A 23,118-nucleotide genomic window follows, 5' to 3' on the forward strand; every position below is an offset into this window, starting at 1 on the left:
ATCCTTGATGTCATAATTTGTGCTCTCTAATTGGTAATTAATGGTCTCAATTTAATAATTAGCACTCAAATTAGTAATCTGTGCTCTCTAAATAGGAATCTGTAGACTGAAATTAGTATTTTGTGCTTTCCATTTAACAATTTGTGGTCTCGATTTGATAACCCGTACAATCACATTAGTAATTCATGCTCTCCATTTCACGATTTGTCCTCTCAAATTAGTAATTTGTATTCTCAAATTCATCTTCTCTAGATAAGAATCTGTGCTCAATTTAATAATTTGTGCTGTCCATTTCTAATTCATGCTCTGCATTTAAGAATCTGTCCTCTCAAATTAGAAATTTAGGCACTGAATGTAATAAAGGGCACTCAAATTATTAATTTGTGCTTTCCATTTAATAATTTGTTCTCTAAAATTAGTCCTTTGTGCTCTCAATTTGATAATTTGTGCTCTCAAATTAGTAATCTATCTTCACGATCCTATAATTTGTGCTCTCAAATTGGTAATTGATGCTCTCAATTTAATAATTTGCACTTTATCCTAAAGCCATAGTCTAAATACTTTACATGTAAAAACTACACTCATGTGATCACCAACAGACATTTCATTTTTCAGTGTGTGGAGCTTTATCTTGGTCTATGTTTGACTGTTTGAGTAAAATCCCTGTGCAGTACTAACAGACTTCTAAAGATATAGTATATACAGCAGTAACATCATTTTTAATACTAAATAAAATTGAAATGCAATTACCCTTTGTTTTAAATCAGTGAATATAGAAACAAACAATGGTAACACTCCCTGTAAAATGGTTTACAAAAAAAGAACAAAAAAAAAATTTCACACCCTGACTAATACTGGTTTTACAATTTGTAGTGATTCATCTGTCAAAACACATACAACCTTTGATTTGGCTTGACTCAGGTGCATAGTGCGTCAGTGATGTCATCAAAGAGGACTGGTAAGGCTGGAGCTACTGCCCACAAGTACTACAATAAACAGCTAATTAATTCTTTGGATGTGCCTGGATTTAGAGATAAATAATTAGACAGAACAAAAACAGACAGGAACCAAAACAAATTCAGTCATATCTGATCCAAACATCACATCATACTGCAAAAAATAAAACGGCAAGATCAACATTTTATTTCAAGACCATAATCTCACAAATTATTGGTTTTATGTTCAAAACACACAAAATCCAAATATGTCCACTTCAAATGATTTGACCTCACAAAGCCTAGTTCGAATTTTTTTAAAACCACAGGCCCTTATTTCCATTCTCATCTCACATCATTTTACATATGACTGGACACATAGATGAACAATTTGGCATTTAAAAACGGCAATTATTTGACCCAACAATAAAGGTGTTAATACCATTAATAATGATGCTCAAGTCATGTCACACAAAAGTTTTTAAACGAGGTGCTCAAAACAACAGGTAAATTCATGTGAAATCAACCCAATCACTTGAATTTAATCTGATGACATTCCCAAATTATTGAAAAAAACAAAACATAAACAAAAACAAACAAAAAACAAAACATAACAAAAAAAAAAACGGAGAAGGTTTCACAGCTACATGTAAACATAAAAGTAAAGGCTGAAATAACGACTGCAACTTTATAGCAGCTGAAACAAAAAAATTAGATGCTACAAGTGGAGGAGGAAATCTTCAAGGCGACCATGAGCTGTGGGAAGGCATCTGACACAGAGCTTTTCGTCAAGTCCAGGAATGCATATGACAAAAGCTGAGAGGCTGATCTGTGCACAGCTGATTAATCTAAATTAATCGAGACTAATGGTACATTCAAAGCTTTGACAATTAAGGCAAAACAAATATGACGACATGATAAACTCCGAAATTGAGAAAAATAATGACATCATTGACATCAATGACATTGTGATATTTTGTCTTCAAAACCCCCAAACTCTCCCCACAGATACTCAATAGAGAGCCGAAGTATAATACTGCAAAACCCCGGTTCTGTTCCACATCATTCCAAATCACATCAACATTTGGAATAACGTAAATAACTAAAAATCCAATCGTGCTCAACAATACTTTCCTAGTGAATAGGGAAGTGGTCTAAGACTTTTAGACCTCTGCATTGTTCTAGTGTTGTTGGAGTCAGTTTTTCTGTTTCAAGCTGCCTGGAACAAGTTCTCATAAACCATACAGCATCATGGCCTAAACCTGCTACAACTCGTTTCAGCCACTTCAGTGCAGTGGAAACAATTTGTGGACACGACTGAAATATTATCACCTTTTCGGATAAAAACAGTGAAGTATTTACATGTCCAGCAGCTACGGAGCAACATTATCATTCATTTGGAGCCGTATCCCATATTCACTTTTAGCTCTGTTTTTTACAGAGCTGGAGAGCTAAAACATAAGCTCAAACTCACTATATAGCTTTGTAAAGGCAAAGGGAGCTGCAGATTCAGGTGACAATTCCCTGTAGGTTAAGCATACTGAATATGCCAGTATATCCTAGGATATGGAAATAAAAAAAAATAATAATAATTTTTCTAGATAGATACTAAACAAAATAGTCATTAAGAGATTGCACTGATTTACAGAAGCAAGTGCAACAGCGGCTACAGCCCGGATGTGAAGCCAGGACTTCGGCTCTCTATATTTTCACTGTTCTTGTTTTTTTTTTTTTTGTCTTTTTTTCATCTCTCCAAGTAATTTGGACTTTTTCCCCTCCAAGTCACTCCCCAGCAACTGGGTTACTGTCACATTCAAACTGACAAACACTACATCTGAAAGCTAAATGAAAACTGGAACAATCAGTCTTTAATAATAAACTCTACATGCCAGTTCTAGTAAAAGGTTATTAGTACTACTGTTTACTCAGATGACAGAAATAAAGTATTTAAAAAAAAAAAAAAAAAAAAAAAAAAAATCAAGCACAATTAAAACAAGATGAACGAGTTAGTTAGAAAAACAGAGGAGCTGCTGAATATCTAGCCTACCTGACTGACAAAATGTTAAAAACGTGTTTTCATTGACAAAGATTGTGTCTATGTTTTAAACGGCAACTACTACAGCAACTTTTTTGGTCACACCAGGATCGTTCATCAAGCCTGGTTGCTAACTTCAATGCTGCCATCCTGTTTAATCAACGTTTCTTCAGTATCACAGGTGTGCTCAGTGGGCATCATCTGCGTGCCGTGCTCCACCTCCTCTTCTACCGGCTCTCCTTTAACTTCCACCCCAACAGCAGATGAATTACTCTTTTCCTTTGAATGGTTGGGGAGTGTGCTGTCGAGCCGTGTTTCACTACTGGCTTCATTTTTGTTGCCAGAACCTTTAGGGCGGCCGCTTCTACGTGTCTTGATATCTGCATTATTTGCAGTACTTGGGGGGCGGCCCCTTTTTCTTGGGGGTCCATCATTGGGGTTGCATGGTACAGATGTAGTGTTAGGCAAACTCTTGCGCAAGTGCGCACCTCTCTTATTTTCACACTTGCGCGGCCGGCCAGGCCTTCTGCGAGGAGCTCCCTCTGGAGGATCAACACGTGGGTATTTCCTCGGCCGTCCAAGCGGCTTCCATATTTTTGTCTTTTTCCGATCCACAGGTGGTGGCTGAGGATACTTCTTTGGCCTTCCCCTTTTGCCTGGTTTTCGTATTTGTCGACCAGGCTTGTCTATTGTGGATGCGACCTGTACTTTCCGAGGCCGGCTCACTGTACCATGTACCATGTAAACAATGCGTTTCTTGTTTAAAGAGCCTTTGGGTCTGCCTCTTCCCCTCTTAACTGGTTGGGAGCCATCAGTGACTAGTTCTTGTTGATCTCCGCTCTTATATTGAATAATTTTTCTTGGCCTTCCCCTCTTTCTCCGAGGCGTGTCTGAGATACCATTTGATGTATCCTGTGTCAACCTCTCGCTGGTATTCACCTCCATCTGTTCGAGCAAACCTCTCTCCGCTTCCCCCTCACTGCTCACTTCTATCTCCAGTTTGGGTTTCTTATTAAGTGAGCCCTTTGGGCGACCTCTTTTCCTAGGTTTTACAGAACTGACTTCATCCTCTTCACCACTTGTCAAACTTTCTGACTTGCGCTTTGTGGATCCTTTTGGACGACCCCTTCCCATTTTAGGTGTATCAGAGCCACCGTTTGGTAAGTCTTCAGCTGTAACTTTCTCTGAGGTGCCTTTGCCTGGAGACTTTTTTGGTCTGCCTCTTTTTTTAGGAGAATGGTCTGCTGTAAGATTGTCTCCATTACTGGCCTCTTTCTTGGACCCTTTTGGTCTCCCTTTACCCCAATGACTTTGCACAGAATTATCAGCATGGCTGTCTCTTGATCCCTCCCGCATTGTGTGTTTCGTGCTTGACAGTTTTGGACGCCCTCTTCCTCTCTGGGGTTGTGCGGACCCACCATTGGAAATGCCTGAAACCAGCTCCATTAAGTTAACGTCTGTTACACAAACCTTCAGCTTCTTTGAACCTTGCGGCCTCCCCCTTCCTCTTTTAGTTGGACTGTTGTTGGACATGTCTACACTTGACTCTCCCTCATTGCTCACACCATCTCCTTGTTCTGTACTGGCCATCCTTATTTCTTCTTCCATACTTCTGCCCTCAGCTTGGACTACTTTTGTTAGGTTTGCACCTGTAAATTGAACATTGAAACCCACAATTAATATTTATTTAATAATAAGGTGAAGTGTACATTTAAGTATTTAATATCGATTAAATAAGTGTAAGTGTGATCAAAAAGAACTTTGGGTTTACACAGTTCAGGACTTTATTTTTCACATAAATTCCAAAATATGGACAGTAATAGTAAACCCTGGCAATCAAACAATGAAAACTTTGTTTTAACTACAGCTACAACAATTAATCAATTAGCTGTTTGAAACACAATTTATCAACTATTTTGATAAATTGATTAACCATTAGTCATTTTTTTGGGGATTTTTTGGGATTCTAAAACATTTGAACAAGCTGCTTTTCTCTGCCTCACACTATATGAAATTCAATATTTTGGGGAAAAACATTTTTCAGTTTTGTAATGCTTTTCCAGAGGAAATTATTTATTTTAATAAGCTGCAGATTAATCTGTAATGAATAATAACTGTTAGATGCAGTGCTAATTTAAACTAGACAGACTGATTTTCTGTAATAACCAAAAACTCATATAAGAAAATATATGTTGTTTTAACAAAAAGAATTGTTTAAAACTGTGATGTAAAGTGATATATAGGAATATATACATAGTCTTGCAATGGTCTTGGCAGCAATGCACTGTAGCATTATTCAGGAAGAATACAAGTAATGTATTTAAATATTTTTGGATTTTATGTCTACTTATTAGTAGACCATATCAATAATCTAAACCTACACATCCATCTTAATATGGTGAAATAATATGTAGTAGTCTGTGTTAAAGTATTCATTTTGAAATTTACAATTTACCTCCGATTGATCGTATTACTAAAATGTACTTGTCAATATTAGTCACATTTTAAGGACAGCTCATAAGCCTAATCACTTGTATTGGCACACTGATAATTTATAATTAAAACCATTAGAAACTTTAAAAAAAAACAAAACAAAAAAAAAAAACAACTTTATTTATATGTCAGATCAAGAAATATAGCAGTCAAATGCTTTTCTGATGCACTCACACCAGCTACAAAATGTTTTCCATTTCAGAAAAATTATTATTAATGAAACCACATTTCTGGATATATTTTTAAAAATTTTATTTATTTATTTATTTATTTGCTACAGAAAATCAGAGGGAGCAAATGTAGTCTACACAGATAACCTAGTGTGCAGGGTAAGACAGCATATTTCTAAATATTATTTGGAAAACAATTATTAAAGTGTACACATTATTATTATTCCAAGACTGGGTTTTGCACGGCTATGTCTATTTTCTAGACCACAATCTTCCAACGGCGGGAAGCTGCACCGATGACCAAGTAATCAGGAGGCTAGCAACAACATGTGCACAGTTAATGTCGCTGCATGCAAATACTGATCATTTTGTCTTCTTATGCTGCACATTTACATATGGAAACAAATGCAATTTATTTTGTAAATATCGCACAGACCCCATGCATTGTCAGCTGTCACTTGAGGACTATAAATTTGGTCAGATTTAGGGCCTTAAACAATCGCGTTGACTACGGACCAGATTGTTTTCCAGGTAATAGTCAGCTTCAAAATCGACGGCGATGGAGTCAGTAGCAAGCAGTGCAAAGCAGATAAAACAGTGTAATCGTCACAGTGCGTATCTCACCTTAAATAAATCCTCTGTACGATTTAGTTAATTTTTTCATCAAATATTGGTTCATCAGACAGCCCGTAAAATGAAAGTACGCGTTTATTGTTGCTGTGGTGGCTGTTTAAATTTGCGACCGCTTCCGGCCGTCCGTTACGTTTAGGAGGCTCCGGAGGAAACGACGGCGCAGGTTTTCAGTTCCATTCCCAGGCTCGTACTGTGACCCCCCCATCCCCATCCTCCTACCCCCACCCAACCCGCATGTACACTGCAGCCCACAAAGTGATTCACACCCACATTTGCACATTTCGTTATATTGTGGTTATTTTACTCCAGTCCATTTTATAGTTACAAAATTTGTTGGTGTGTATAATGATTGTTGTTTTTCTATCCTTGATTTTAAGTATATACTCATAATGTATGTAGTGTACTAGACATTTAAACCACATCTGTATCCGTTCTTGTATTTCTGCTGCTACAACTTGCCCAGGATGTAAGGTCATTTTGAGAGTTCCTCTGCAATTCCTCTTGTGAAATGTTGACATCATATTTACACTGTGTATGGAGCAGAGTGACCGGGATTCCCTTGTTGTTGACCTCAGCGACTTTAACAAAGGTGACCTCGGCCATGAACTTCCCAAATATAGACAGTTTATTAAATGGCCGGCCAGGGAGGGGATACTTTGGATAACTGTTAAACCACAATCAACAGTGCTTATCTCTCTGCCCCCATTTTCTATTGTAATACAAAATAAAACACCATATAAAATGCTTTTATCTTTGTTTATATTTTTTCCTCTTATTATATTTAATGTTTTGCACCAAAATCCTTGCATGTTAAAAGCCCATTTGACAATAAACCAGATTGTGATTCTGATTTTGAATCTAACACAACTGTGCATGCAAATTATGAGTTTCAGTTACCTCTTGACTGCTCTGTGCTCACAGTAAGCACTGGTAACCTTTCATACTATTGTAATGTGTCTTATGCATTTTAATGTGGTGGCGCAACAACGGCATATAATGCTGTCTTGTTTTAACTATTCAGACATACTTTATAGAAGCAAACCAACAACTACCTAAAATATTTATCTGACTCTGAAATATACAGATGTGGAGTAAATGCTATCACAAATTGGATACTTAGGTGAAGTGTGATATTGATTCATTGATATTTAATTTAAATTATGTACATTGGTTTACTTTAGTTCATGCATTGGCACCTCAACCAAGCACTGACTGTGGGACTGTAACTCAGCACTGCCCCCTACAGATGAATCTGTTAAGTGCAAATGATGTTTTCATTTACTGTGCTGGAGGAAAGTAACAAAACTCTACTCTCTCTGACTCAGCTCTGTAGCACCATGATACCCTTCCCTCTAAATTCTAGAGAAACATGTTACATTACCTGATAATAAAATTCATTTAATATTGATAATGGTCTGTGTAAAGATGGTTTGTTGATGTTTGGTACAAACCTAAATTGCGAACAGTCTCATGAAGCCTCATGGTTTGTTTGTTTGTTTTTTTAAAATAAGTCAAAACTAAGACAAGGGATTTAAGGACTATACCACTTTTTCACTACTGCAGCGGTACCTCTGTTGTCTCAGAAATCCATGTGGGCTGGGCACATGTATGTGCATGACACAAAAAACAAAAATATCAGATCTGTATATTTCAGTTCAAAGTGTGATTTCGTTTTCATTACTGCAAGAGAGGGTGATGAAAATGAGGATGACTAATGCAGGCTGACTTAACAGCATATATTTAGTTCAAGGCAAGGCAAGACAATTTTACTTTTATAAGAAGAAATAACTCATTTATGCAAACTTTATATGTTACTGCATAACTGACAATACTGAGCTACTGTTGTACTATTTACCATTATCCTTTAACTAGAGGCCACAGTGGCCGTTGTTTCAGTAAAAATGACATAGTTGAGCTGAAGTAAGTAGTTCGTTAGTTAATATATGGTTTCAACTTTAAAGTCTTCCCACATATAAATACTCAAACGTGCCTAAAAGTGTACTTAAACACAATGACACAGGAAAAGTAGAGAGCTACATACTTTAAGTTGGCCAGCCTAAGTGCAGCTCTGAGGTGGAAATTTCCATAAAAAGATCTGCTGACAAAAGACAAGCATAAATCTTATTTAAAGAGGGTGCGACCGATTAATAAGAAACCATTTCATTGATCCCACACTGGGAAAGTGAAGCGTCACAGCAGCTGAAGTACGTCAACTGATGCATAGTGTAGATTAGTAACCTTAGAAAACGTAACAGGCCTGCTATATATATTATGAGCATCTACTATACACAAAATAAAGTATGAGAAACTGAATGTAAAAAGAATTGAACACTATACACATTGATATTATGAATATGATTTTGGAGAATCATCAGCTTCTCTGTCCTTCAGATGGTTCGTCAGTGTCAACTTATTCCACACTTTTAGGTTGTTTTAGCTCCCTCTGGTCTTTCCTGTACCTCTCCACAGAGGGGAACCATATTGACAATGGAACAAAAGGCATGGGGAGGAAAAAGGCCAGAAAAAAAGAGGCAAATTAGAGAGAGGCAGATTATGTTGCACAGGGTAGTTGGATAAGGGGGTGGAGTATGAGGTAAGGGCAGAGTGATGAGGTCAGCATCAATGAGAGGAATGCAAGAAAAGAGAAAGAAATATGCAAATTGTGTTTATATGATTGTGAGGAGGGGGGAGACAGAGAGAGAGAAGCTGTCAGTTCAAAAGAGGGAGAGAGAAGCTGAAAGAAAATGACAGACGTGGCCGGAGGAAAGGAAAGGAGCGCTTGAGAAAGACAACCCCTGAGAGACTGTGTGCTGAACCCGCTGCCCCGTCTCAACCCTCCTCCTCCTCCTCCCTCCTCCCCCTCCCTCCTCCCTCCCTCCTCCCTCCCTGTGTGCTTTGCCATGGTTACCAGACAGGGCTCCCAATGCAGCCAGTTAATGTGTTTTTCAGCGGCAGGCCCGAGCTGGGTACTAATGTGTCTCAGTCTGTCTCCTGCACAATCAATGTCAACTGTCCTGGGATGCACAAACACATGGAGGGCTGAGAGCCAGGGAACACTGAGCCACCCTGGCTGAGCGTCAGAGCGAGAGTCTGAAAAAAGACCACGTCACTTTCATTTATTCACCTGAAAACTGCAGCTGCGGCGGTCGGTTAAGTGATCAGAAAAATGTGACAGGGAGGAAGCTTGATTTGCGCTCTCTATCGGAGCCTGATATCACATGTTGATCTTCACTGTGCTGATCTGAAACATCTATCTCACATGAAATTCCTGACTGGGTGAACAAAAACATTGCCCATGCTTCTTACGTGCCACAAAATACCAGCGAGGCCATTGAAAGAAAATAGCTCATTACATTTTGAAATGTTTTGCAGTGTTTATTGGATTTACATGGTATTTAACAAAAACAATAAAACAAGTTTTCACCATTTCTTGAATTTTATTGTCATTTAAAAAAGGAACATCTAGAGCAAGGTGCATTTCATTCATTCATAGAAATTGTGAAAATTGAGCAAAAGAAAATTTAGGAAATTTTAGTCTTTTCATGAAATTAACCATCAAAGTATTTCCTTTCTCTTCACTACAGTGCTCCAGTGTTGCAATTTTCATTGTGAACAGATTTCAAAAATCCCATGTGAATTATATATTGGGGTCACGACCCTTGGCTGTCTTCTTATTGAACCGTGTAACTGTTCATCGCACAAAGTCGGCCAAAAGGTATTGCCCCCTCCAGACAACCACGTTGTCTCTTCTTGGCTTTTCCTGATGTCTGGAAAGTTTGTGGAATTTTCTCCAGATGATTCCTGCAGTCAAAATGTCTAATTCTGTGACTGCACAGCAGATTTACTCAGATCTGTTTCACCTTTCTGATATTTGTGATAATCCCATGATTTAAAAAGTAAATAACATGTGGTCTGGCAACGTAAGAAGTTTTTTTCTCAGTCTAATGGCAGGAAATGTTGTGGTCTCCAGAAGCAGTTGCATGTACCTTTGTTCCCAAGGACCTCACCTGTGACCTTTCATGTCATCACAGGTTAAGGGTCTCAGGGACAATGAAGCACGCAGACAGACACTGCGGGACTGAAAAGGCAGGATGACTAGCTGACGATCAGCTGTTCGATCAGCCCTGCCCACAGTTAAAATCCAAAGTCTTACATATGACTACAAGTTGTGAAATTTTAACATGAAAAAACATATTTCAGTGCTGTATAAATGCGTCATGTATACTTGTATAACTCAATGAGTTTAACTTTTATAAACCTGCATATAAAAACTGTTCAGTTACTGATAGATACAAAGCATCTTACAATATAACAAAAACAGACTACGTCATACATCATATTTGATGAATACCGTTGTTTGTTATCGATGCCGATGCAGTCCGACACGAAGTGTTTCGTCTGTACGTCTGCGTAAAATGGACTGGATCACACCCTGCAAAAGAAGGAGAAAGACGTTAAAATACATCGCTCACCATATAAATATCAATTCAATTCAGTTATTTATCCGATCCGACCATTTTCAGGGCCCTTTCCATGTCTTCCCCTCAGACATAGCCAGCGTCTGTTATTCAGTGCAGATCTGTGCAGTCAGACGTTCTAACAAAATGCCCCCTGCTGGCAGACAGATAGACAAAGCATTTGAAGACAGAAGCACATACGCAGAGGAAAATCCTCAAATTTAATGTATAAATCAGGATTTGCATATAGGATGAACATACAGCTGTCTGGCCTGTATGAGCATTAAGCTCCAACAGAGCGGTCATACAGTTCATAGACACACACACATACACTCTTTGCTTCTGCACATGCATGAAACATCCACAGACAGCTGCGCCTGGAGCCGCAGACAACACTGTCGTCTTATATTTCCTACAGGCCTTGTGATCTCACAGGATTATGCAATCACTCCCCCATGACAAAGATGTTCAGCCTTGAGGGAGTAACACTGATTTACTCTTCCCCAGACAAAATAAATGTCACACAAGCCTGACACTGCAGATGCCACATGAAGAATATGAGCCAGGGTTCAAACAACTGGTACACAGCTGAAAAGCTCAATTTGCATCACATGTAAGTCTGTGCAGACGACAGCTTTATCGTCCGCCAACAATCCAGAACATGTGTCTCTAACTTACAAAATCTGTCTGTGGCCAGGTGCACACACATGCAGACGAACATGCAACTCCACAAAGGCACACAGAGCATGAAGCCTTTTGCTGCCTGTGTGAAAAATTAGACTGCCGTTCTCTGTTTCCTCTTTGTCTCTGTGCTTTGAGATATTTTCCTCTGTCCCAGTTTTATGAGCGCCTCTGCTGCTCTCTAAAGCACCAGAGACAAAGACCGGAGGATGAAACCAGAGGCTGAAAGGGAGAATGAGGTGAAATATTCTCATGTAAAAAAGAATAAACATGAAGGTGGACACAAATGACGGGAAGATGGCGGGTGGTCAGTCGAATTGTCTCGATTTGTTATCCGGCCCGCTCAAGTCATTCTGAACTCACCATTCGCCTTTGCCTGGTGTTCCTTACATGAACACATACACACATTTGTACTCATGTCCGTATGCACATGCATACAACAAGTGCATGTACATAAAACAGGTAAGCGCGCATACACACACTCACACACACGCACAACACAACACACTCTTACGATGAGTTATTGATCCGTTTTCCCCCTGAGAGAAAAAAATAAGCATCAATTAATCCAGTGGTAAAGAAAATAACGCATGATAAAACCTATCCTGCCCCATCTTCACAGTCTTCCTTTTCTCTGAGCGCTGTACGCGGCGGCAAACAGAAAAGCTGTTCCCCTTTCGCTACCCCTCCATCTCTCGCTCTCCTCTTTTTGTCTCTCCTCTTCTTCTATCCCTCTCTCAGGCGCTGTCCCTGGCTCTGTTTTGTGCCTGTTTCCCTCTGCCAAGTCACATCACTAATTCTCCAGGCGATTAAAGTCCGAGCAAGCAATGTCTATGAGGCAGGTACGCAACACACAGACACACACACAGTAAAACACACACAGACAATTGCATTGATTCCATTATCTGGTGCTGTACCAACACCCCCACTTCCCCCAACCCCCAACAACCACCAACAGCGCCTCCATCTATGACCCTCTCCTTTCATAAATCTGTGTCACCTACATACATCACACACACACACACGCGCGCGCGCACACACACACACACACACACACACACACACACACACACACACACACTCACAGACACTTATGCAAGCATGCAGTATCTCCAGCTATCGCTCTTTCTTCTTCTCTTGCCTGAACACTCTCTATCACTCTGTCCCCGCCTCCCCCTGCTCTCTCTCAGCCCTTCCCCTCATTTTCATCCTTCCCTTCTCATCTCTCCCCCTCTCTTCCCCCCTCTCCTACTCTAACCCCTTACATTTTTTCCAGGCGTGACGTCCCGTCTCGCCCATCTTGCAGTCTACATTCACACGATGCCGTGTCTCTCTACTTGGGTGTCTATTACTCTGTGTTTGTTTGAGAGTGTTTGAACTTGCGCTGCTATGTTCGTGCATCTGGAAGAGTGAGAGAGCCAACGTGTTCGGAGCGAGGCGCATGCGTGTGAGGTGTGTGTGCGCATGTCCTCGTGCACCGCTGTGCACACATGCGTCTGTGTGAGAGGGATGGTGTGTGTGAGGAAGGGAGGGAACGGCGGGTGGGGGTGGGAATAGGGTTGGGGGGGGATCTCACAGACCGAGGCTGTGGATTTCACACAGCATGAGGATCAAAGCCACAGCAAGCCCAAAGGTGATTAACCTCCCAGCCGCTCTGACCACAACACTGCTGCTCTTCTTCCGTATTTCATTAACACAACAGTCCACTCTCTGCACAGTTCATCACATATCTATCAGCCTTTGATGCACAAATTCCCAAATATTCTCTGTCATATGGTGAGTGATAAAAAAGCTGTCACCAAATTGTGAAATCACAATTTCGTTGAACTTTGTACATTTAAAAGAAAAACTCCCAAAATGTATCTTTTGCGTAATGAAAATTTGTGTGGATGTGTGTGGATGAAAATTTGTTGCAACAATCTTTGATAAAGCAAGATATTTTTTCACTTTTCATGCAGTTGTGTAGTGATAAAATGGAATATAATACAATAACTTAAGAGCAATTAACAAGAAAATACCAATGCTAACAGAAAAAATATCAGTCAGCATCATATATCAAATGTCAGCATTAAACGTAAAAACAAACGCAGGAACCCGCCACCGATTATAAAATAGCGAGTGGCAAGTGGCTCTATTGTGACTGTATTTCCTCTTGAATTGGAACATGCCAGGGAGTCGTTTCTTTGTGTGCGTACAGAAAAGAGCAGTGCTCGGCAGAGATTGCTGATATATGCTCTTTTTTCCCTTCCTCGCTGGAGCACTGCAACGCAATGCGGATACTGAGTGTCTGAGCCACTAGCCAGACACACTGGGGGACAGAGGGGGGTGGTGGGGGGAGGGGATGGCGGCAGGAAGGAGAGAGGAAGGAGGCGGGGGCGGTAAGCAAGTTCATATAGAGCCCAGAGTTTCAAGACGCACTGATACTAATGTCTGAGCACACGGTCATTATCTGCCATGAATACAGAAAGCAGCACAGATAGTTATAACTGGAGATTGTTATGTCAACTGAATAAATATGCACTGAAATTTTCTTGCAAAATTAAACTAAAAGTTGATATGTCTTGCCACATATTTGTGTAATATTTAATACAATAAAAAACTGTTAAAAATCCAAGGCCATATCATACTACAGTTTAAATTTTATGTCTTCACACTAACACTTACTTTATAGACAGGTACAATGCCTTTGACACACAATGAAAAATATGAGTTCTGTAATGGGCAAACGCTCCTGTTTTACTAGTTTCAGCATTCCAGCTTAATGCTGTCTGTGTTTTTGTGCACGGCATGTTAAGAAACAAACAGCTATTGATGGTTGACTCTATACCCCATTGGACTGCACCAAATAACAAATCAAACAGCACTGCAGAGCAAGGTGGGTATATTGATGTCTGGATTAGCTGGACCTCAACAGCAAAACCCGATTAGTATTTGAGATGTTTTAGATTTAAAGGCCACGCAGAAACAGTGTTGAGCCTTGTTTTTGTGTCATTATTATTATGAGCTTGGAATTGAATTTGCTGAAGGTGAAATGTAAATTTTTTTTAATGGATGTGATCTCTATGGTGGGGACCATCAGTGCATGTTTTTTTGGTCCATTACTGTAAAAAACATCCACCAGACACTTAGTAAAACAGACCTTGAAAAAATAAGAGGGAAAAAAAAACGTTTCAAATGTACAAGAGAGACAAAAAGAACAGGATTAAGCTCAGAATATGATCTCGTATCATTTTAAGAGCTTTGTGTCCTTTTTCATGTAAGTCTTCATACTTACCACTTCAAGAAGCACAAAGGTTGACGGCATTCATACGAAGTTTGGGTGACACCGCAGGGAAAGCTAGAAGGTTGTACAGTTATCTCCAGGCTGTTTATTATGCGAAACCATACAACCAACTACCTCACACTGCAGAGCACCAGAGCAGGGTCAGTGCTGGAGTCTCTTCCTCTTCCTCGAAGAGTCCTCTTGTCTATTACTTTTGTCTGTCTGTCTTGTCTGTCATGTGTCCCACCCTTGTCTCCCATTTCATTCATAATCGTGTACATTCATCATAAAGCTATGTTTCAGATGAGCTCAATCATTACTTATTTGAGTATATTTTCCAAGAAATTTTAAAATATTACATTTATCACAACAATTAGAATGTGCCGTATCTCCAGTTCTAATCAAAATGTAATGAACTCATATCTTAGAAAATCTTTTTGAAGCTTAGACTGTGGCTACAAGATCAAAGTGTAATGCTGTGATATTGTTAGAATTTAAAGGAATAATATCGGCGACCATAACTAACTGCACTCCATGCATTTTTGTGGACTTGTCTCCCTCTTGTGGGTAGACACGGAACATAGACCACCCCCCCCTCCCACTAGAGGCCAAGGCTGTCTCTGAATACAAAGACAAGCACTTAACCTGCAGTTGCTTACTGTAGGCGTCTGCCTGACCTACTTCTGCAAGTGGAGCTGGTGGAATCTTCCATATCCTCAAAGACTCCATTCAGCACTACTGAGCAGTACTTCATTGTCATTCTCAGGTTAAAGTCAAATACTCCTGTTCTGTTAGGTAGGTTATATATCACGCCATTTTCTTTTCTATGTGGATTCTTTACTATCTATGGTAGTATTTCAACTCAACATATCAGACAACAAATATTAACATTGAATAATATATAAAGACTGCAACTAACATTTCTTTCTCATTATCAATAAATCAGATTTTTTTTTAAATTGATGTAACGTTTTGTCTATAAAATGTCAGGTAATAGTAATAATAATGTATAACTAACAGTCCCACACCTCCAGATATTGATTTTACTTTTAGATGATAGACTGTCAGACAAAGAAAAGTAGCAAGTCCTCACATTTCCAAAGCTGGAAAAAATTACTCAAACAGGTAACTGCTTTCACAGTCCTGTCTGTGGTTAGCTTTAGGTACCAGAAGCACTTTGGTTAAGGTTAAGGAAAGATTGTGGTTTTGGTTAAATGTTAATAAACACATCATGTCTGAAATCACTGTGAGTTTTTTCTGTATTAAACCAGACCACAATCCTTCCCCTCACTTTTCACAAGTGCTGTCAGTGTACTGCAAGATTGTCTATTTTAGCAGAAAACAAATACATTGTCTACAATTTACCGATATGTTCGGTATAGACATATTTGCGACTAAATTCTATATTTCCTCATTATGTTAACAGAAAATGTAATCCAGTCGCAAATGGGTTTCCTTCAAAAGGTATTTACTGTTTAGTTGTATATAAATGTACATCCTATAACATGGGGTTAGTAATTTACATCTACAACTTCATTATAACTGCACTGTAATTTTAACAAGTTTTAACTTATTCTTATCCTCTATATATTCTGTCCTATTTATATGTGTCTGTCTACTGTATATCACCGTGTGTTCCTTTTATATCTTGTCTTAATGCCCTTTTCTGTTTAATATAAAGCCCTTTTGATTGTTGGAAGGTGCTATAAAAATAACCTTGCCTTCCATTGCCAAGTCTTCAAATTAAATCCGAGTGGTATTCTTTGCTTTTTTGTCCCATGCAACTTGGGACCTGTTTCACTAAATTTACAACTTGCAATCTGTGATTTGCAACATGAATTTGAACCTTTTTTTTTTAAATTTTTTTTAACTAATTTAGATGCCTTTCATTAATCAAAACAAACATCACACTTGTGACCCACACAAGAGCATGTGAGAGCCCTTTAGGACCTGAAATTTTATCTGAGAATTGCAAATAAGTATTTATGAAAAGTTGCCATAGTTTGCAATTTGCAAGGTTGCAGATCACCTAAATTAAACAGGCCCCTGGCTCCTTTGTTCTCTCCAATTCTGTCTCTCTCCACCTAGCAACCACATCAAGGTAAAAATATTCTTCAAAAAGGTTTGTGTTCCCCAAAAGGCACAACTGACCTTGTGGCGGTGGATTATTATCAAGTGTTATCAAACAGAATAGCTGCAGTGAGGGTTTTTGTATTAACAAGGCCAAACAGTGTCACAGATGTGAAGCACCCTACAGAGAAGCCAGTAAATGATGGTGGCTGAGTGTCGCCTGTAGAAATGGCCATGCCTCTTACCAGCCATAGATAGGCCAAATATGAGTGAGTGCATGAATAAATGGAAGAATGAATGAACTTAAGAATTCAAATAAAAGCAGCATTTTATCTAGATTGTGTCTAGTTAATGTGTGCAAGTTTGTTTATCTACTTTTTTCTTCATCAGAATCTCAGGAATGGTGTCAAGTATCTCAGCACATTTGAACAGGATAATTTAATTTGCACTATCTAATAAGGCTAAGGCAGAAACTGGTGCATTGTAGAGCAGTTTTCGATGTAACAAATAGGATCTAATGGGTGAGTAATTGGATGACAATTTGGAGTAACAGCACTATCCAGTCAATCTCCCTCATTATGCTCCATAAATAATGGGGTGCACCCACACATTCGACATCAAGCTAAGGTGATCTCCTGCAGTAGCAGCAAATTGGCTGTTGTTAGCAGTCAATGGTGGTATTTTGACACTCCTTCTGTGTGCCTCAAGGACTCATTGATTACTTGATAGCTGCTGCACAGCAGAGTTGGTAGGCCTCCTATTCAGCCTGGTCAATGCACCAAAAATACAACCTTTAAGTCTGAGATGACTGGGGCCTCACTGATGAAGCTGGACTCAAACACACTAGAGGCCTATCACTGATTCCTCGAAAAGGTAACTCACTCTATTGTCTGCCGGGACCAGAACTGCATACTAACATGTACTGCATAGGACAGGTAAACGTGTATAAGATGATGATTGGCTGTGTTGGGCCTTGTTCAATTACATTATGTGGATAACAACCATTTGTAATCAGTATCAACTTGTGGAATATACTAAAGATTTAACATCTAACTATTATTAAATAAAAAATGAGCCAACTGAGTGTTAACTTCAAAATGTATGGTGTGCTTAAAAGAGACATAGATTGTTTTTTTATTGGCCAGCTTCCAAACACAAACCCATTCACCTCGTCTCTCTCCACTGCCCTCTGCCATGCTAAAAGCCCACCCTCCGCCTACCCTTCATTTTCTTTCTTTGGCCGTCCTCCTGCCTCTCTAAGTGCCTCTTATTTGTCCTTGATCACCTAACATTTCAGGCCTCAAAATCTTTTTACAACTTTTTTTTTTTTCTCAGACAATCTCTCTGTTCATACCAACTAAGTCTCCCCCCTTCATCCCCTTGATTCCTCTCCTCCCCTTTTTAAACCTCTCTCACCATCTCATTCGCAGTCGAATCACGCATGAATGCGGCATGGTTGTGCCAATGCCAGCTCTTTGCCAATCTGCCTGGGTGTGTTTGTTTGCCAATGTGAGTCTGGTGGGAAGCCCCTGCACTGGAGGCCGAGGTGGCAGATAAGCCCAAACCCGGCTGGTGTTGGGTCAGGTGAAGCTTTGTGATGACTACAGTTCGCCCTCTTGAGAGAGGAAAATAAATTGAAGCAAGTATATATCTAGGTACAAAACTCACCATACACACACACACACACACGTACAGTCATGCCATAAGATTTTTACTTAGTAAATCAATATTAGCCACTGTACTTTTTCACAATTTGTAATAACATTCTATTACTGTCTAAAGTATTTGACAATAAACAATTTGGCCCATGAGCAACATAACAAATACTGTGTTTATGTAAACCTCTTAAATTAAATTTATCAGTAATGAAGTTTGTTAGTTTAATCTAAATTGTTGTTATCACATCCAATAATGACTCTGGGGATATGGATTATCATGCACATGATCACGTGTTAATCTTGCCTAACAACAGCTGAAACAATACTGAGTGACAACATATTATTTCACTGTCATTATTGCTAAAATAATTAGTTGTATTTTGAGGGAATATCCATTGCATGTGTTGACCTAACTTGTCAATTAGGACTATGATAAAATCTCTACTTCTTTGATAAGAAAGATTTTCTATATTCTATGTTAACAATCAGGAAAGGCATATAATTTATAATAAGCATATTCAATCTTAACTAAATGTAAAACTTATGGCCACGACTTCTAAAATTTAACTGTTTTTGACACAATCAATCTCAAGATATACCTAAAACATTAAGGCTCTGCTGTCGATGATAGAACAAAGATTTCAGGTCGCTTCAACCACTTATCGTCTTTGAGAAGTGACACTGAGAGAGTACCACCCAAAAAATGTAGGGGCACAGAGGAGCGAAATCTGCCCAGTGACAGCAAATAAACTGTTAACCGCAGCTATGAATCGTCTGGCAAGTGCCACCTCAACAGGAATGCAGGCCTCAGACAGCCGTTTTCAAACTCAGGGCCAAGGACTGCTGCTGGTCGAGTTAATTTTATATAGGCACAAGCTGTTTAGGTGAACATTATTGTTTCTTAATTAGAATACTTAAAAAAAAATCGAATGAAAATTGAAGTAGAATAGAATAAAAGTGGGTTGAGTGACTATGTGATGAGAAAAAATAAATATGTGGATAGTTGTGGATAGGCAAACAGACATATACACAGATAAATTCATGAATGAATTATTCTGAGAAAACATGTCAAAATTTGACATTTAAATTTACCAATGCTTACAACAGAGTGTGTACTTTCCCTGTATTATTTTTTCCAGAAAGACAAAATTTAAAGACTGAGAAATGCTTCTCCTCTGTCCTACTCAAAACTGGATCTGACCCTGTGTGGCGAGGACTCGGACCTGAGATCCCCATCGATGCTAATTCACCTCTTCAGTCAGATGACAGCTTGCTGCAGGGACAGGATAAGTATCTGCTACTCACAAACCATAAATTATTAGCTCTCTCAGGATAGAATGAGACTCTGTAGTGCAATTTCTCCCAAACCCCCCCTCTTCACTCTCCTCGTACCTTATTTACAAAGGCAGAAAACGTTACCATGGGAACACACTACTAGGCAACCTCAGTGGCTTGGCATGATGCCCAGTGGTTGCTAGGGCACTGTTGTCAATGGCTATTGGGTTGTGTGGGCCAGTATTTGTGTGTGCATGTCCTGCATGTATGTGTGTGGTGTTGTGTGAGAGACGGAGAGGCACTGTGTACATGTTTGTGTATGTGTGTTCACAAATGTGGACAATGCACAAACCAAGTCTTCGCTTGAAAACAAAGTAAATGAACAATTTAATGTTCTTGTTCCATAATGAGGGCTTTCAATGCATCAAATATGTCATTATTTTAAATAATATGTACCATTTTGAATCGGCTTTCTTATTGCTTGTTTGACTCTGTGGGTGACAAACGATGGGAGGCAGCTTTTGTTGGCTAATATAAACTAATCTTTTTTTCTTGGTAAAGTGTGTGTATTTGTCTAAGAGAAAGAAAAAGAGAGAATAATCAAGCTCAAGCAAGCAGTTATGTGAGGTCCCATAAGCAATTATTTTGAATAACATGCATGATGGCTCTGAGCTCTAGTTTTTTTTCAACAGGTTTTATTGTGTGATAGCTAATAGTTGGGAAGTCATCTGTTCATAGTGCCGGAAATATGACAATTTTGCTTCATTACGCATTTTGTCAGTAAGACCAAACTTGCGTATTATGATGAGTAAGAATAAAAAAGACAAAAGGAGACAGAAAGAGGCTGTCAGAGAGGAAAAAGAACCTGAGAGACATAAAAATGCTAGTGTTGCTCTGTATACTTGGAGCTGACGTCCTCCATCACTAGCTCTGATCTCTCAAGCTGTTTGCTCTCTCTGTCATTTCAGTTAGATTCAAAGAGTCTTTGTTGGTATAAACGGGAAGAAACAGATGTTGCCAAAGCATTTACCTCACAACCGGGATCTAGTTTGAGGTTTTTCCCATGGCTCTCTTCTCACTGGGGAGCTTCTGTGGTTGACCACGGCATTCCTGAAATCAGCAGAGCATCATGCAGATTATCAGCATACCACAGGATAGGAAGGGGAACATCAATAAACACATTGAGCCATGAAGTTGGGATAAGTAAATAAATAATGTCAGCCACCCAGACACAACCCTATCTGGGCTTTTATCCAGGCCATATAGTCTAGTGGTGCCGTTTTGCAGCAAAAATCACCCTGGACTCAATCATGAAAGAATACTACAAGACAATTAAATTATAATGGACCAATCCCTGATTAGAGATGAAGCACTCGGCAGCACAAAGAAATGAATGGGAACAGATGCATTTATCATGGAGGACGCATCAAACATTGTGTGCAGAGTATGAAATGGATTAACGAAGTGGGACAGAATGGTGAGAATGAATACTGTGCCATCAACAAAGCACAAATTAGAGAGTGGTACAAAAATACATGTACAGCACTTACAGTTAAAGACAATGGTGATGAATAATACATTAATAATGTTGGAAAATACAATCAGACATTATAAATTAAATAGCAGTGGGCCAAACAAATGCAATAATTATGACACTGCAACACAATGAAAGACAACAGAGATGGAGATGTTCTGCTTTTGTGTTAGTGTGTGCTCATTAATTCCCACATGTGTACGTATATATGGGTCTGTGTGTTCCTGTCTGCATGCACTTAAGGAGAGCGAATATTGCCTGCGGTGTATCTTATCTAATATTACCAAGAGGAAGCACAGCCTCTCCCCCTTGCCTCTCCTCCCCCCAGCCCTTTGAACTCAAGCCGCTGCTGGAGATGTATTCTGACTGAGCACAGCATGTCCTGAAAGGAGGTCAGAGGGCAGGACAAACAGTCTGGTGTCATGGCAACTTGATGCCACCAACCAAAAGTTTAGAGTGGCTGATGGGGCCGCAGGAAAGGTTGGTCAACCTGTCACAACTTATTGAGGACGGAGACCTGCCACTCAAAATGCTCAATTAAACAATGAGCCTTAAAGGATAAACATATATCTTTGTATCAAAAGATCCCATGGAAGGCCATGAAAGACCAAAACCAACAAATGACTAATGAATTTCTTCACGTGTAAACCTCCATTGTTCAAAACTGTTAAAAACACATCAATGAGCCACACTATTGGACTGGATGACATGTTTCCTCATTGCTATGGATATGACTAAACTAGGCTAGCTAATTGTGAGTTGACCCAACATACAAAGTTATGGTGACATAAATACTCACTTGCACATATTTACCTGCATCTGAATAGAGTAAATGCACTATTTACTCCTCTGTGAGTAACATTAGCTAAACTCTACAATGCTTGGCTGTTTTAGAAAATTATTCAGGCTTTCTTTTTTTTTTTTTACAAAAAAAATAAAAAACTAAAAATCAAAGTATACATTTGTGACCCATTTATATACATTTATGACTCAAATGGAACCAAAACCATCACAACCAACCACTTTGGGCCACAAGCCACAGACAGAGAAGGGTAAGAAGTTGAAAAGTATTGAGAGAGAGACTACTGAGAAATGTCCATTCCAGTTTCCAATAGATGGCATGAAATGCCTTGTCTTGTCTGAACAACAGTCCAAAACCCAAACTCTTCAATTTACTATAATTAAAGAAAAAGAAAATCAGCTAATTTGCAAATTTGAGAACCTAAAATTCATCAAATATTTGATGATTCTTAAAAAATGACCTAAATTACCAATTGATTATCAAAACATACAGCAATTAATTTTCTTTCAATCAACTTATCAATTAATTCACTAATTGTTGTAGCTGTACTTATCCAACAAAAAAGTTGAGCTTGGCTCAGCTTTTGACAGACCACAATGCAACATTATCCTGCAGAACACAAATCACATACATGCAAGTGCAAATTCCTGGTAGATTACTTTGTAATGTGAATGAAGTATCTCTACTGCTTGCCATGTGATTGTAACAACAAGAGATATGCGAGAACACAAGATAAACAAGTGCACACCCACTAACACTGTTGATTTTTGTTTTTATATGGGACTTGTTGACAGAGCCTATAAACGCGTTTATATATTATGTTTTATTTCTGTATAATTGTGATTTTCTTTTTTGGTTTTTGCTCTGGACTTTCAATAAAATATCTCCCATTCTTACATTTCTCTATATTCCTTACGACATTCACAGTTTTCACAGTCTTGTTAAGACCATCAATGAACATTGCGTAGCCTTAAACTTGATTGACTTAATTTGATATTTTTTATTCACAAGACTATAAATTATCATCAAGAAATACAAAATTACTACCACAAATTATGCCTTGGCTCACATACCATGGCACCAAACTGAATTCGTCTAATTTGTTGCACTAAT

At 38.9% G+C, this 23,118-nt stretch overlaps 1 protein-coding gene and 1 long non-coding RNA gene across 3 annotated transcripts in view; both read right to left on the bottom strand.

Moving 5' to 3' along the window:
• Nucleotides 1-1,120: 1,120 nt before the first annotated feature.
• LOC139634572 (chromosomal protein D1) lies at nt 1,121-6,407 on the bottom strand. Its single transcript, XM_071501113.1, has 2 exons — nt 6,258-6,407; nt 1,121-4,619 (listed from the first exon to the last, which is right to left on the bottom strand). The coding sequence occupies exon 2, from the start codon at nt 4,576-4,578 to the stop codon at nt 3,088-3,090; it is 1,491 nt and encodes a 496-aa protein (XP_071357214.1). The 5' UTR covers nt 4,579-4,619; nt 6,258-6,407; the 3' UTR covers nt 1,121-3,087.
• Nucleotides 6,408-9,680: 3,273 nt separating this feature from the next.
• Nucleotides 9,681-23,118, bottom strand: part of LOC139634656 (uncharacterized) — a 28,600-nt gene continuing 15,162 nt past the window's right edge. Inside the window, exons 3-5 of one of the 2 annotated variants that reach the window (XR_011694016.1) lie at nt 20,700-20,779; nt 10,618-10,698; nt 9,681-10,390 (exon numbers count right to left, since the gene is read on the bottom strand). This is a non-coding gene — a long non-coding RNA (uncharacterized lncRNA). The other variant, XR_011694015.1, reaches the window with a different exon arrangement.

The sequence above is a fragment of the Trachinotus anak genome, unplaced genomic scaffold, assembly GCF_046630095.1.
Source record: "Trachinotus anak isolate AG129_WGS33_773 ecotype Australia unplaced genomic scaffold, CSIRO_AGI_Tana_v1 ptg000016l, whole genome shotgun sequence".
Taxonomy (NCBI): domain Eukaryota; kingdom Metazoa; phylum Chordata; class Actinopteri; order Carangiformes; family Carangidae; genus Trachinotus; species Trachinotus anak.

Excerpts from the sequence above, each read along its gene's own strand:
- LOC139634572 (XM_071501113.1), bottom strand. The coding sequence starts at position 4,578 with ATGGAAGAAGAAATAAGGATGGCCAGTACAGAACAAGGAGATGGTGTG.